Source organism: Protopterus annectens, chromosome 5.part0 (genome assembly GCF_019279795.1).
Source record: "Protopterus annectens isolate FY-2018-M chromosome 5.part0, PAN1.0, whole genome shotgun sequence".
Taxonomy (NCBI): domain Eukaryota; kingdom Metazoa; phylum Chordata; order Ceratodontiformes; family Protopteridae; genus Protopterus; species Protopterus annectens.
This window is the reverse complement of record NC_056735.1, coordinates 658,758,049-658,773,540: the sequence shown is the minus strand read 5'-3', so window position 1 is coordinate 658,773,540 and position 15,492 is coordinate 658,758,049. Positions and strand designations below refer to the sequence as shown.

General features: G+C 36.7%; 1 protein-coding gene across 1 annotated transcript in view; it reads right to left on the bottom strand.

The window, feature by feature from the left end:
• The window catches only part of LOC122802737 (periodic tryptophan protein 2 homolog), a 723,301-nt gene that overhangs the window by 315,442 nt on the left and 392,367 nt on the right, over positions 1 to 15,492 (bottom strand). The window contains exons 12-13 of the mRNA XM_044072502.1: positions 12,055 to 12,202; positions 4,073 to 4,223 (exon numbers count right to left, since the gene is read on the bottom strand). Coding sequence (XP_043928437.1) covers positions 4,073 to 4,223; positions 12,055 to 12,202 — 299 coding nt within the window. The remainder of the gene's footprint in view (positions 1 to 4,072; positions 4,224 to 12,054; positions 12,203 to 15,492) is intronic.

Below are 15,492 nucleotides of genomic sequence, written 5' to 3'. Positions count from 1 at the left end.
TTTATCATTTTTGTTTTCCTTTACATGTCCTGCTGAGTAGGGTTATGTTTGTAGTTGTAAATGTTAATGGTCATACTTTTCAAATGTGATAAAAATAAATGTACTTTCATGTTGCTACATTTCAGTATGTTTGGGTTCTCCATTATTTCTTAGTTGTCCTTATACTCAATACACCTGGTAACTGTTTTAGTTTGATCATAGCAGTCAGTAGGTTAATGACCCTAAGTGGCCTTTTTATGCTTGGCCATACTACCCAAATGTAATGGCTTGGCTTGGATCCCACAGGTTTTATGTAGGGTATACATAACTTGGGTGTAGTAGATGGTCGAGAATTTAGAAGCCCGTCAAGGTACCATCAGAACTACAGCTCACAATCTTAAACTCTACACCAACTGCAAGTTAGAGCCTGAGTAAATGTACAGAAGAACATTGCTTTACATGAAGGGAGAAGTCTGTTCCAGGGAAGGGACATTCTCTGAGACACATACCTGCCTGTCCAACTTGTTTTATTTATTTTGCAGGTGAGGTCTGTAGATTGTTTCTGATGCTATTTGTTGCACTTGAACAAGTATAGGGAACAACTTTGTTTCACATGAACAAGGAAGCCTATTCCACACAGGGAGCAGTTTCTGAGACACATACGCATCTCGCCAACATGTCTTTTTGTTTACCAGCGAAATTGCTGCTCACTTATTGAGTGCTTCTGATGATAACTTGTTTTGTAAATGTGCAATGGGTTAATTACAGCTGGATCAGAAGTTGTTGTGTAGGTCGGACATAGATTGTCTCAACAATCTGCAGGTGACAGAGTGCAAGGATAAGGCTTTGAGGCGGTCGGCTAGGACATATTGACTATACCATGTATTCCTTCTATGAGGAATCTCTGGAAACACTCCAATTGTTTCATATGCCTCGTCAGGTACATACAAAAGAAAGTACTGTACTCATTAGGTGGTCAAATGAGGCTGGAGTACAATGGAACAGTGAAATTTTTGGACCTGGATGCCATATCCCCGCTTATAAGTTATACGACACAGAATAATTTCTTTACTACATTAGGAACATAGTAGTCAAAGGCCAAGTCACTATCAAGAACATGTTTACACTATATATACTTTTTCTTAGGCATCTCTGTGGACACTCCAGTTGCTGGTTATACTGAAGGAGGCACTGTACTCAATGAGTGGTCTAATGAGGGCTGAGTACAACACACCTTTTCTCTCCTTGCCCATTGTTACTCACTGTAGCATACTTAATCAGCTATTGCTGGGCTTTTCTGCCCTTGTATATGAGGACTCACCAAATATTGTTTAAATATCTGTTGTGACGGTTTTCTCCCTAAGCCTCCACTGAGAATAGTCCATTTGCTCAGTTGGACTTTTCTGGTCACCAAAGGACTAATGAGTAAAAAAAAAATTGCCTTTGAGGTTGCAGACTTCTTTGAAGAATGCCTTAGAATTGTCCTTAGTCTGGGAGACTACTTTCACCTCAAATTTTGCTTTGTCCCCTAAGTTGCTTATTATGTTTGATGAGGGAGTTCTTGCCTTGCTGGGCACTGAACTTTCCATGTTTGGACATGAAATTATTCCTTTTGCTATACAGCTTATTTATGCTAAAATTCCACCAGGGTGGCATGTTTTTCGAACTTGTCTTGTGTTTACTTGTGTATGTTCTGTTGTCTCTATACAGCTGTATGCATGGTCAAATTCCTGCTTTACAGTTAAAAAAAGAACAAAAAATATCAATTTATTTTCCAGTAATGTGCTTTATACAAAGCAGATAATTAATGTGAGGGGGGAGTAGGTACATTATATGTTACTTTCTTAAATTTCTCCAGTGACCTACTGCCTGAAAGAATGCCACAATTATTTTAGTTTTGTAATTGCAGTAAAGGACTTAAGATTATGCAAAGGTTCCACCTTTTATCCCCATCTTTTTTTTTAACTTTATTAAGAGTCCTTGGTTTTGTACCTGTGGTTTCAAAACAAATGGCTTTTGCTGCAATTGTGCAAAAAGACAAAAAAAAGATGATTTACCACATTAATGCAATTGTAAAACTAAAGGGGGAACACGGCATTTTTTTCAAGTGGGAGGTAAATGGGGACAGAATAATCAATAGCTTCAGTGCAAATAAATACTAGACAATGTACTTGGGAAATAGAAACGAAGGAAGAATATTTTAATGAACTAATTATATCACTAACAGAAAAGAATATGGGCTTGTGTTAATGGGCAGTAAGAAAAAAATAAGATCCTATGATGCATGGGAGGAAACATGACCAACAGAGATAGAAAAATTTGCCTTCTCTGTGTATAGAATTACTCCAAAGAGATCTAGAGATCCCACTTCTAGAAGAAAAATGAGAGAATCCAAATAGTATAAAGTTAATTAAAATGCTCCTCAATAGATCTATTCAAGAGTCCAGTATATCAAGCATATGGAAGAAAGCATTTGTTCTTCCAATCCATAAAGGTGGCAACAACTCTGATATCTCTAATTTCTGCCCCATCGCTATCCTCTCTCCCATATCTAAAATATTAGAAAAATGTATTCACACTCTACTTCTTAACTATCGTGTCCAAAACCAGATACTTTCCCCCACACAGCACAGCTTTAGCCTCTAGGTCATCGTGCCTGAACTGCTCTCATATCCTTTATGGATACAGTAAACAGGGCTGGTGTTGCCGGTTACATAGTCTCTGTTTCTAGATCTCTCCAAGGGCTTCGACAAGGTTTCACATCACCTTCTGCTCACACAACTCACCAATTTAGGTCTTTCACCCCATACCTTAAACTGGTTCTCAGACTATCTCACCAACAGGCAACAATCCACCAAACGGCAACACTCCTTCTCACCTTTTCTCAACACAACCACAGGTGTACCTCAAGGATCTATACTAGGTCCCCTTCCTTTTCAGTATATTCATTAACATCTTCCACACTACCCTTACCCACGGCGCAGTTATCCAGTATGCAGATGATTCTACAATCTGTACTGCCAAATCTATATCCGAGTTACAACATCTTACCCAAAATGCTTTCACGTCAATCAAAACTTGGATGTCAAACAATCATCTCGCTCTAAATCCCAATAAAACTAAACATCTAATAACCCCCCCCCAAAAAAAAAAAACTACCGCTCTGTACAAGAATGATTTCTGTCCAATCCCATAATAATACTCTCACTGAAGTTGTTCCAAGTACCAAATTGTTAGGAGTTATTACTGATAAAAATCTAACATTTGACCTCCATATCCATAGCAACATCAACAAAATGCATAAAAAATTAGGTACCCCCTATAAACACAAATACTTCCTTAACATGACTGCTAAAAAAGCTCTAGCATCATCCTTCCTGCTACCATCTCTACTATATGGTGCCCCAATCCTCACCAGTATCCAGTCCTCCATGAAAACCAAACTGGACTTACGTTACAACAAGATTGTCAAATTTGTAACAAATTATAAAAACTCAGCACACCACTGCTTATATCTCTACAACAGCTAAACTGGCTTGAACTCCCACACTACCTCACTTATTCACAATTAATCTGCCATATTTAGTCAAATGACAAATACTGAAATAATAGTACAATAATAAAGAAAAGGTGAAAGACTTATCACTCAAAGCTTTGAGCAGAACAGACTGACTACTTTAAACAATATAAGTGGCCACTCCCTTCTTGAAAATAACACAGGTTACTGTTTTACGGACAGATTTCCAGCTAGTGTCTTCAGCATGGGTAGCAGCCCTACAGTAGTCTGTATCTAATCTAATCTACATAAGGACTTATGCCCACCTGCAAATAAATGTCAGACTTTACAAATAAACTGTAGTACTGACCCTTTTAATGAACATGAGATCCCTATGGAGGCAGGGCTCAAAACACACAATAAACAAACAATAGTGAAATGTCCTATGTTCTCTCCTTAATACCACATCATAGGAAGCAACTAATAATTCTTGCAAGGCAAAAACTTATCCAGTACAGTGAAAAATGGATTTAACACAGACCAAAGCAAATTGCACATTTAAAATAAAACTGGAACTATATGCATAATGCTACCTACCATCTGAATTTAAGTTAAGTGTTTCCTTTGTTTTCCAGCTGTCCAACATTTCCCAGAGTCGAACTGTGGCATCCCAAGATGCGCTTGCTAGCACGCACCGTGTAGGGTTAAAGTACAGGCCACTAATGGGTCCTTCGTGTCCTGCTAATACCTAAAGGTAAAAAAACAAAAACAGACTAATAAGAACCAATAGTGGTCTCTATCAATATCTAACAACAAAAAGCTGCTGTCAAGAACAAATAAAAGATCTGGCTAGCCCCAAATATCTCATTCATTCATGAACGTGTTTAACAGAAAAGTGCAGTGTCTCAGACCTTTTCATGGACCACTTATTTTTTTAGTCCCTTAGTTTAATTTAGATACAAGTCTATGCACTGCATAAGTTAAATCAATACAAGGTAGGTAAATGCAATGTTAGCTTTTGGTAAACAGCTCAGTATTTCTGGGGAAAAATGACAATTTTTATAAGCACACTGGAATTAACAAACCTATCTAGCAGATGATGAAATAATGGAGTCACGTACAATCTGAGTAAAATGTTACTCCTACTAACTTAACTGAATGTAAGAGCTCTACAACATTTTCAATAGCATCAGGCATTAAACTCCAGCACAAGACGCTGTGAGAAAACAATGAAGTATAACATTCACAAGAAATAGAGGAGGATGAAGCACATCAATTAGATAAAACAGCTGAAGCAAACAATCCTCTAACACTGTACGTTAATTACTTGGATTAACCAGAGCTCATTACAAACAGCAGAAGCAGTTGTGCTAATATCACAATTACCTGAGTGAATTTAGTACTCGGACATCAGGAACTACAGGGCTAGCCACCTTTTGCTTTTGTAAAATACTAGCCAGACACTTAGCACTACACTTAGAATACAGTCATATGACATACAGGCAGAGATTTTGGATCAGCAGAACTGCAGTATTTTGCTTCATGGTCCAGACTGATTTTTTTCTTAGCTGTCGCTCATATGAGAGATCAAGACCTAGCACTGCTTTACAGCATTGATGCAGTCCAGTCAATAAACAGTGCCCCCTTGCAAGGTATACAATACATAGTTTTACACCTCTGTGAAGACTGTAAAGCACTATTTTCAGATTTCACTGCGAGTCTCCCTCAAGACATAGAAAAGTCCCATCTGGTGTCATCCCACAGATGTCAAAAAAGGTATTTTGGGACTCGCATACAGAAAACAAAACATACATTATTCTGACAGTAACACACACACACACACACACACACACACACGTACATTTGAAACAATCATGATCTGACTTTGACTTGCAGTCAATGCGCATACTCATTAACTATAATATTCTTGCAGTTAGTTAACTGCATATAAAGATCATCACCGAACAAATTAAGTACACAGGATTTTCAGAATTTCTAGAACCTTCCATGAAAGAGGCCCACACCTACCAAGGGAGGCAGTCATCATCACCATAATTTGAGAACCTCTTTTGTAATGACACAGTTGCAGCCATCCTTTCAAAATGCAAAGCTACAGTTACAATACATATGATATGGTGGCCCATCCACAAAAACAGTACCGCCAGACAAACTAAAATAACAGTTTAGGTAAAAAGTTCTCTTTGGCAAACATTGTAAAGAAGATGAAGATTCACTTAGTTAGCTACGTGCAACACAACAACAAATCCAAAAACCTTTATTACATGACAGTACACCAATGAAACAAAACTCATTGCAGAATTCTCCCTTTTGTGCAACCCATCTTCTGCTGCAGTAAACGCTGGGACACTGGCCCCCGAGTGGTCAAAATGGAATCAGTGAGGTACATTAATTCTAGAAGACAGACTATGGATAAGATCCACAGACCTGGAATGCACATAGTAGGGCCAATATGTTGATATATATAGAAGGCTGTCTGTCCATCTGGAATCCAAAAACAAGTGGTTAAAGACCAATGTAGGTTATACATTACTGTCCATCATAGAGCTATGTGGTGCTCGTTACATACATAGAAGCCTTGACGAGTGGATGGGCAACAGAAAATACACCCCTGGGATCACTTCATTGGCTCTGCTTGACAGAGAATCAGTTTAATTATTCAGTGGGACGGCGAAAGTCGACACACTCTGGCTAGGCTTACAAATGCTCTCGGGCAGATAGCCTAGTTCCTACCTATGAACCTAAGTGACGCAGCATACCCTCATGGTCTCAGGAACAATTTTAGGAATGGTGCTAATAGGCCCAGTGCAGCACAAACTATGCCTGCTATTAAACCACATAATGGTAACAGCAGGAGCATAGTTAGCTGAGATGGTATGAATACATACCTAAAGCCAACATCCCTTTACCCTGAATTAAGCATTACACTCACTGTGTATACATCTTGAGACAATTTGTTACAGCTGCAAGGACCACAATGCTACCAGCACATAAGGATGAAGATATGTGATACATGTCACAGCCAAATCATGGAGTGCAAGGTGGGTAAAGTATAAACTAAAAGATGGATTCCTTTTTTAATTTCTCCAAATTGTTTGGATTTCTAATAAAATGACAGGAATGAACCCCATTCCTAAGTCGGTAAGATAAGAGTTCATGAAATTAGTATTGCTTCAGTCATTGATGTCAGCCAAGAGTGCTCTTCTCAGCACCAGGAATGTATCCAGAACGGACTCCTTCTGCAGTTCATATGGTGTTACATGCACTGTTGACATATTTAAGTATGACTATAAATTCTTTTAGATTAGTCTTGTTGCTCATACTACTACTGGAACTGTACTTTTCAACATTGTTCTCATTTCTGCTTGGTATATTATGACTTTGTCAGCAGGTAAGACACTAATGATTGCGTATAACAATTTTAAGCATTAATGTTACTTTTGTCTTTCTTCTTGGAGTACTACATCTGGATATATAGTATTTCATCTGTTTTCACAGATGTGGTATTTGTTGACTGAATGTGATCCAAACTTCATCCTGTCGAGAAAGCTTTGTTTTATGTTTCTAATGCTTCTCTGCAACATCTATATTACAGTGTTTGCGCAACTGCCAGCACAATAGTCTTGCCACATTACTGTGCCTTTCAGTATACAGGCACTTAGTCAAGAATTTATCAAACCCAGCAACAAGATGTGCAACTTTTTCCAGTTGTTTTACCGAACTATTTCTCCCACTTTTTCTATGCACTTTACAGACCTCTAAAAAGGCATACAAATGTGACCCAAATGCAAGCATGATAACATGTCAAGGGGAATGTCTATGAGTGGTCTCTGAATGCCCAATAAACTACTACTCTGTTGATGATGTGTGTGACCAATGGTGCAAAGCACAAACACATACACACTTTTAAGATGCACTACTACAAACACATACAAACCTGGAGGAGAAGTGGGGCAAAGGTGATATATTAGGGGGTATAATTAGGATGTGTAGTTCCTATATTCTTTACTCTTTTCTCTGTACATAAGCACTTTATGTGTGGCAAAGCTGTGGTTTGTTGCAGTGAAGTTCCTTTTTTATTGTTGTTCAACTGAAGAGGGCAGGGGATGACTATATGGTGTGGTAGCACTAAAGTAAGGGAGCAGACCATAAAGAAATGAGAGCAAGAACCAAATAATTTATTTAAAAAACAAATCTGAAGAAACAAATTGCTGAAAAAAAAGGCTGTAATTGCAAAAGGTATGCTGTGGTTAAACTTTATCTACCACAGCTGTGGACAATAAAGCAAGTGTGGAACTACCCTTTACAAAACAGACATACCAGGTGTGTTGTTGGAAGGGGTAGTCCTCATCCACAGTACTGAAAAAAGAAAGACATTTCTTAATACACTGCTGCCTACTGCTAGTAGGATTTTCAGTGAGTTATTACCTAGTGAATGAAACTGTCTTTAAAATCTAAAGCTAATATAATGTTGGAAAACACTAAGGACCATGAGCTTACTATCATAATTTTATATTTATCTTCTATTGCAGTGGATCAGTCCAAACCCCATTTTCAACCAATAAATCAGAGGGGAAAAATAAATCCATTAAAAGCACATGATAGATTAATGGTCAATATGAATAACAACCCGGAATTGTATACCATGGTGTTCTGTTGCAGAAATCAGACTATTTCAAAATAGGACTCCGTAAAGCAATATAAGAGAAACATAAAGTTACCACAAGGCAATTTAAAATAATAACAGATTAAAAAATGTATGTTGCAGCATTCCCATAGGGGAGTAACAAGCGGTTTAGGACACATTAGACTGAATGAGTACAGCAAATGAAGGAACCTTATAAGATGCATTCAAAATGTCACAGATATTGCACACATAAAAGTATACCTCTGATCATTAATTCAGCGATTAGTTATCTCTCTAGGCAAGAAATGGGTTTAGTTAAGCTCTTAGTTCAACAAGAAGCATTTTCCAAGCATGTGCATGCAGTGTGTTGAACACTAGTGACAGTCAGGCCCAATGTTAAGAACTCACTAATATCTGTCATTAATTTCAGCCTGAAAAGAGTGCTGCATTCTGACGAGAAAGTAAGCAGAGCTATTAAGTTTGTTTTGCAACAAGACAATTTTCAAGTTTTCACATTTTATGTGCCAGGTACCTAAAAACTGAATGTTCACCAGGACAGTCTCTAATCTAATCTGTTTTATTCTAGCAGAAGCATATCAGAGTCAAGCAGGAATGGAAATCAAACCAGAAGTAGATAAAAAAACAGGCAGCAACTGAATGTGCCAAAAAACAAAAGAAAGAATATAAGGTGAAGGACCAGAGGGAAGGAAGAAATGTGGAAAATGCATAAATATAGTTCCAAGTATAGAAAACTTCTGGACTAACCTCATGTTGCTCAGGAACAAAAGCAGGAATGGTTAAAGAGAAGCGAATTCAAACCAAGAGATGAAAGGTTAATATTGGTGGCCCAAGATAGTGGGCTACGTACACGCTGGTTTACAAAGTCCACTGAACATGTGGGAGAAACAGACAAATGTAGGTTTTGTAAAACTGAAGTGGAAACAGTTGCACACCTCGTTGCTGGTTGCGACATACCAATGGCAGTAGGACTGTATACTGAAAGGCATAATAATGTGGCAAGACCATTGCACTGGGGATTGTACAAACATTATGGTATTGAAGTGGCTGAAAGACAATGAAAAAATGAGCCACAAAGCATCACAGAAAATGATGAAGTTTACATCACATGGGATCACCCATTACCAAGAGTTCAAAAGACAGATGCTAGAAAACCAGATACAGTGGTCCATGAAAAGAAGACAAAAGTAGCACTGACCATTGAATTTACCACACCCCAGTGACTACAGTGTCTTGCGTACAGAGATACACAAAGTCATAAAGCATCAGGATCTGCAGGCAGAAACGAGAACAATGTGGAAGAAAGATACCCAGACAGTTCCAATAGTAGTAGATGCAATGGGTCTTATAAAAAAGAATCTACTTAAATATGTTACCAATACATGTAACCCCATACAAACTGCAGAAGGAGTCATTACGGGGACACTGTGGGTGCTAAGAAGAGCACTTTTGGCTGACATCAAAGATTGAAACAATACTAATTTCATGAATTTTAAACGTACTTTGACTTAGGAATGGGTCCATTCCCCATCATGGTATTAGAAACACAGAAGATTTGGAGAAATTAAGAGAGGACTATTACTTCTGCAATTGGCACTCTAAATATTATACAATTTTGCTAAAGCTGCACATGAAGGAATCAATAAATGATCTAAACATTCTGCAAGTTTAATCAAGTAGAAAAGGAATACCTTCTGGAAGAGTCAACAAAGCAGCCCTGAAAAATATCTACTTTTCATCAAGCAGAGTACATACACAGCACTAAGCATAGGTTACGGCAATATGGCAAGCAAGAAACTCAGTACTACACATTTGTTAATTTAACCGAGCAACATAACAAGTACAACATTTCTGAGTGATTTAAAAAAAGAAATGAAACCAGGAGACCTTTATTGTTGCCAACAGTTGTTTCAGCAAATGATGGCCTACTGACAGAGCCTGGGGTAGAATAACCTGTCTCCTAAAAAGTAGAATTATACAGATTTCTAAATGATGTGATCATCATCTGGAGAGGCACAATGTCTAAAAATGTTCAGTTTGCATAATAGTCAAAAAGTTCCAGTAAGCTCTTTCATTCTCAGTTCATTTTGATCATTTTCAATCCTATTTGTGGACATTTTCTCTTCAATTCTGGGAATATGGTACAACTGAAACCAAATTAATTTAGGAAAGAAACAGACAGGAGCACTACAGTACAGACTGCTAGCTACATCACTTCCATGCTGTAGAAAATCACCTCAGCCCATGAATTTAACATTGAAAAGAACAGGCTCCAATAAAATGTTTCCAGAAAACCGAAAAGAGATGGTTCTGAGATAAATATGCATACGACTTGTTTATCCTTTCATTCATAACTTTTATGGCCTCATATCTATGACTGCTACCTTTCCTCTATTAACCAATCTGAAATGGCTATTTGGCAAATGGTGGGAAAAGAGCTAGCCTGTGGACAGGTAGTTATTCCTGCAGGTCAAGGAAATACCACCTTATGATTTGACAACCACACCAGTGAAGCAAGGCCTGCAATACTGACCCAGAGGTGTGTGCATGCTTTCATTCTAGCCTGGCAAACCATGTGTATGCCACTAGACAATGTGTTAGTTGCTGTTCTGCCAAGTCACCATCAAATGCCAAAACTGTAGTGGGAGCAAGCCACCCTCCTCTTCCCAGGGGGGGGATGTCTTTCTCCAGTCAGTCCTATCCTCCCAAGCTGGCTTTTCAAAGGCCCATGAAACAAATGATCCAACGTCACCTAGGCTGCAATTAGAGCTTTATTCCTATACACCACAGATATTGCTAACTTTCACATTCAGTAAATTTGATGAATACATAGGAACTGCAAATTCCAGAGTAGTGGATGGGACTGTTAAACTCTGCTATACTACCACCACTCAGCATAACAGCAACACATATGACAGAAATATCTGTCACATTATGTCTAGTTTCAGAAGTCAGAAAATGTCACACTGTAACACAAAAATGAGATAACCAAAAGATTCAATCTTGTCATCAGTACAACAACAACACTATAAGGGGGTGATGACACTTAAAGCTGTGAATACTTGTCATTGCAACAGAAAAACGATTTAATGTAAAAACATCCTGACAGTTATAGAGCTTTATCTAGAAATGTGTGCATATAAAATTTACTACAGGGACAAAAAATGCTCCCTTTAAATTAAGGTAATCTGCCATCATCAGGAAAACCAGTTTAGAAAATGAATGAACAGACATCTAAAAATCAGAATGCATTAAGTAAAAGATGTAGTGTACAACCAGTTACAAACAGATTAAAGTACTTCACATTTTAATTTTAAATTTAGTTATGCCATTGGTTATGTATGACAAAGAGACAAAAAAAATAAACTACAGGAACTACTTAATTTGCAAATAAAGGCTTTACAAAAGCCTGGTTTGAATGATGCTTACAAATTAAGACAAATTAAGTGCAGCTAGATTAATGTATTAATTAGAAAACATTACTCGCATTTGATGATCTGTGCAATCAAATGTGGCTACCAGAACAAGATTTGGCTACATCCATATGAGTAAACAAACCCAAATGAATTTCATGTGCATCCACATTGCCAGTTTTTCACTGTTTTCTATCACCTCCTGACTAGTCTTTGTATGACATTGTCAATAAAGTCTGTACTGCTCCATTATAGTTGTATCATCTAATAACAGCCACAATTTATTCACAATCAGTAGGCAAAACTGACAGCCAGATTTCTACATATAAACTGTTTTCCGACTGCTCTACAATGCACTAAACGTTGCAGTCTTACACAATGTTCAACTCTTTTGCTTTGTTTTCTTGTCTATCTGGCTGCATTACAGCAACCCTTTTAGTTTATATGACTGCTTCCATTCAGTTAGTTTATATGCAGTAATTAAATAATAAAATGTTTCTTACCTCTAACAAACGCCCTGTCTGCATACACCAGGCAAATATTTCAAAGGAATCCTGGGATCCAGCACATATAATTTCACCACTTGAATCTACTGCGAGGCAAGAAAACTGAGTTGGGCGAGGGGAAGTAAAGGCTCGAAAATTACGATACCTGTTTGAATAAAAAAATTAATGATCAGATGTCAAAGAGACAGTTTTCAATACAAGAAAAAAACAATCTTGGTAAATCATTTGGCTAGTCAACAAGAGAAACACAAATGACAAGATAAAGCACAGTAGTATAAAAAAGGACCCATTAGAGTTTAATTCCCTGTACTATCAAGCACTTTCCAGTAGAGATCAGACAACTACCACTGACCACAGTTAGCTATTTTTACTCCAGGTCTGTAAATAAATTGGGGGTTGGCATAGTCAAATACAGGAAGCAACCCCCTTGGTTGGGCTGGAAGATGTTCCCTACTTTTTCATAACTGCATACCTCAGCCTCTACCTTCCTTAACCGTGGTCCTTTTCAAAATCTGCATTCCATTTAACTTCTTTTCAAAAGCTGTACTCCATTTAAATTTCTCAAAACAAGGCTGCATGGTTAGAAATTCTGAATATATTTGGATACATGAAAATAAAAAAAGTAATTGCGCCAACTGAATGTTTTTACCTTCTTCTTCCAGTGTTCTGAGTACACTGAGTAAGGTCTACAAGTATACTTAACAGTTGAATCCTTAGCTGAGCATACCACCTAATTACTAATGTCAAGGTGGCTGCCCTAGCACAGAAATACTATGGATCATGGCCACATCTTACAGTTTGTCTAACCTTTGTTTTTAAAACATTTATTAAATTCTAACATTGTAGACAATGACAAAGGTACAAATACAATAACAGAAGACAAAACAATCCATAGCAAACATTTTTTTCCTTTTCATACATTAAACTTACATGTTCTCCTTTTAACAATTATTCACTCTAATATTATATAACTGCTCAAATCTGGCCTTCAGGAATAAAACAAAGCTATCCATAACCATAAACAGTCAGCATAAAACATAGAAAATACTTGAAATTTTAATAAAATAAGATTGCAAGTTAAACACTTTCACACAAACGCTTCATCAGGCAAATGACTACATCAGGCACAATACTCATTTACATACAACAGACTCGCATGACCTAAAATCAATTAATCAAAAACAATTAAAATTTAAAACAGGCATTTAAAGAACCATTGACCTTACCTGGTTAAGTATTTCTTTTAACATTGGTTTAATACTGAACATTTTATTCAAACTTGGGTACTGCTGTCCCCTACACCTAACTATCCATTTGTTTTCCTCTTTTTGTGTTGTATTTTTAATATCATCTCTTATGTACTCATAAGTTACTTGCAATATTATAAATTTAAAAGAATGTGTATTATTAATTGTCTCTTTGATATGTTTATATAGAGCATTTGTTTCTATGCATACTCATCTCAGATAAATGATCTCCTATGCATCCTTTTAATTTTCAATTTGTCTTTCTTATATTGAAAGCCTCACATATTTGGCACTTTACCATATGGACTATATTCTTGGTGTCACACATGCCATATACTCATATTAAAAAAATATTTTTGTTTACTGGATGCATTATAGAGTTGTCTGTATAAATATACCTGCAATATATACATTTATTGCATATACAAGCGCCTTACTACTTATGAAACTATTTACTATACAAATCTGTTCTCCATTACATAACATTGTTTAACGTTTTACATTTCCTATATCCAAAACTAGGTTGTCCATTTCTTATTTCTTTCAGTAAAAGCATCTGCTGTACTAATGGCCAATATTTCTTAATAATATGTTTAACCTGAGGAGTATTCTGTTACACGTTAATATACAATTATGCCTCATATTAGCCATATTTTGTTAAGCATATCTTGTCTTTGAGAAAATAGGTTTTGTTCTGATTTCCTTTTATTTACAATCTCTTGTTCAGTCTCTTTTATTTTATACTCATCACATCTCATGTAAGTGATAAAGAAATGTGATCAGCAGAGACAAAGCAGGGAAGCTTATTACAGCCATTATTTCCATTCTAGAACAAATGTCTAGACTTTTATTATGGACCAACCTTTCCATTCCTTTCTTTGTAGCAAAACTTGAACTAGAGATACGACTCCATCATTCTGCCTGGAAACCAAACTTGAGCACTCAGTCCGAACCTAGAAATTCTGTGCCAAACTGCTGAAATATTACAAAGAATGAGATGCACGCCAATAATTATGTGGGACTTTTAGTTAGCTTTTAAGATCCATGGATATTTATTTGTATTCAAAACAGGCAATATAATTTCCAGGTACAACAATGTACTGTTCATTTTAGACAACCCTCATCTTAATTTAGGACTCTAACGTATACTAAAGTATATGCTATTACACAGCCTGACCACTCTCCACTACTTTAACAAAGTACATTTTCTCACACCATCAATATACAGCATGGACAATTTTATTTTTATTTTGCAGCATGAGAACTTTAAAGCTGGTTTGAGTTACACACCTTATGTTTTTCTAATACTGACAATAATTTTGCCAATAAACCAAAAACTAGATGGCTAGTACGTCAGGCTTTTGTAACTGATGAGTATCACAGATTGTCTGCAGTTAGAACTGAGAAACACTGTACTGAAACTAAACAAAAAAGAAACAAGGGGAACTTCAGTTCAACTTTCCAAATTTTTAACCCATTTTAGAAGAATTTCTCCTCCAGAAATATTAAATCGTTCAAGCTAAAGCTATTTAATTTAGCACTGTCAAATACAAAACTTGAATTTAATACTGTCAAACACAACACTTTATAAAAAGGTTTTGGACAGCTTCCAAGCAAGACCTTAGCTAAATTACTGTACTAAGGCAAAAGCAATCAAATTCCCTTTATAAAAGATTCAGAATGAGGTGGGCACCTATTTCATCCAAGGGAATCTGTAGGAAAATATTTAGAAACCTTTGGACTCCTCCTAATTTATATACTCAAGAATATGAGACTTAGAATTAATTTTAGCACAGACAGTTCCACTCCAGCCAAAGGCAACATTAACTTTGATGATTCTGCTACCCGAGTGAAAATTTCTATAGCTGGACATCTGAAATTAGGACTAACGTGGAGCAGATGGCCTAAACCCTAATTTACATAAGAAGCAGATTGCTCAGTAATGGCTTTATTTATTTAAATATACTTCACTCAGCCATTCTTAGCCCCCACTTCTTTAATGGAAGCTTCCATCATAGTTATTCCTTAACCAATGATGCTCTCTAAAAGCTTCTGAAAGAGTGATATGACTTCTTTACAACTCCTGAAGTTCTGCATATTCAAGTCAACTTTATACGTAGATAACAGAAATACAACCTTTACCAAATGCCAGGTTTAAACATTTGGTTACCAAAGTGTTTGTCACCAC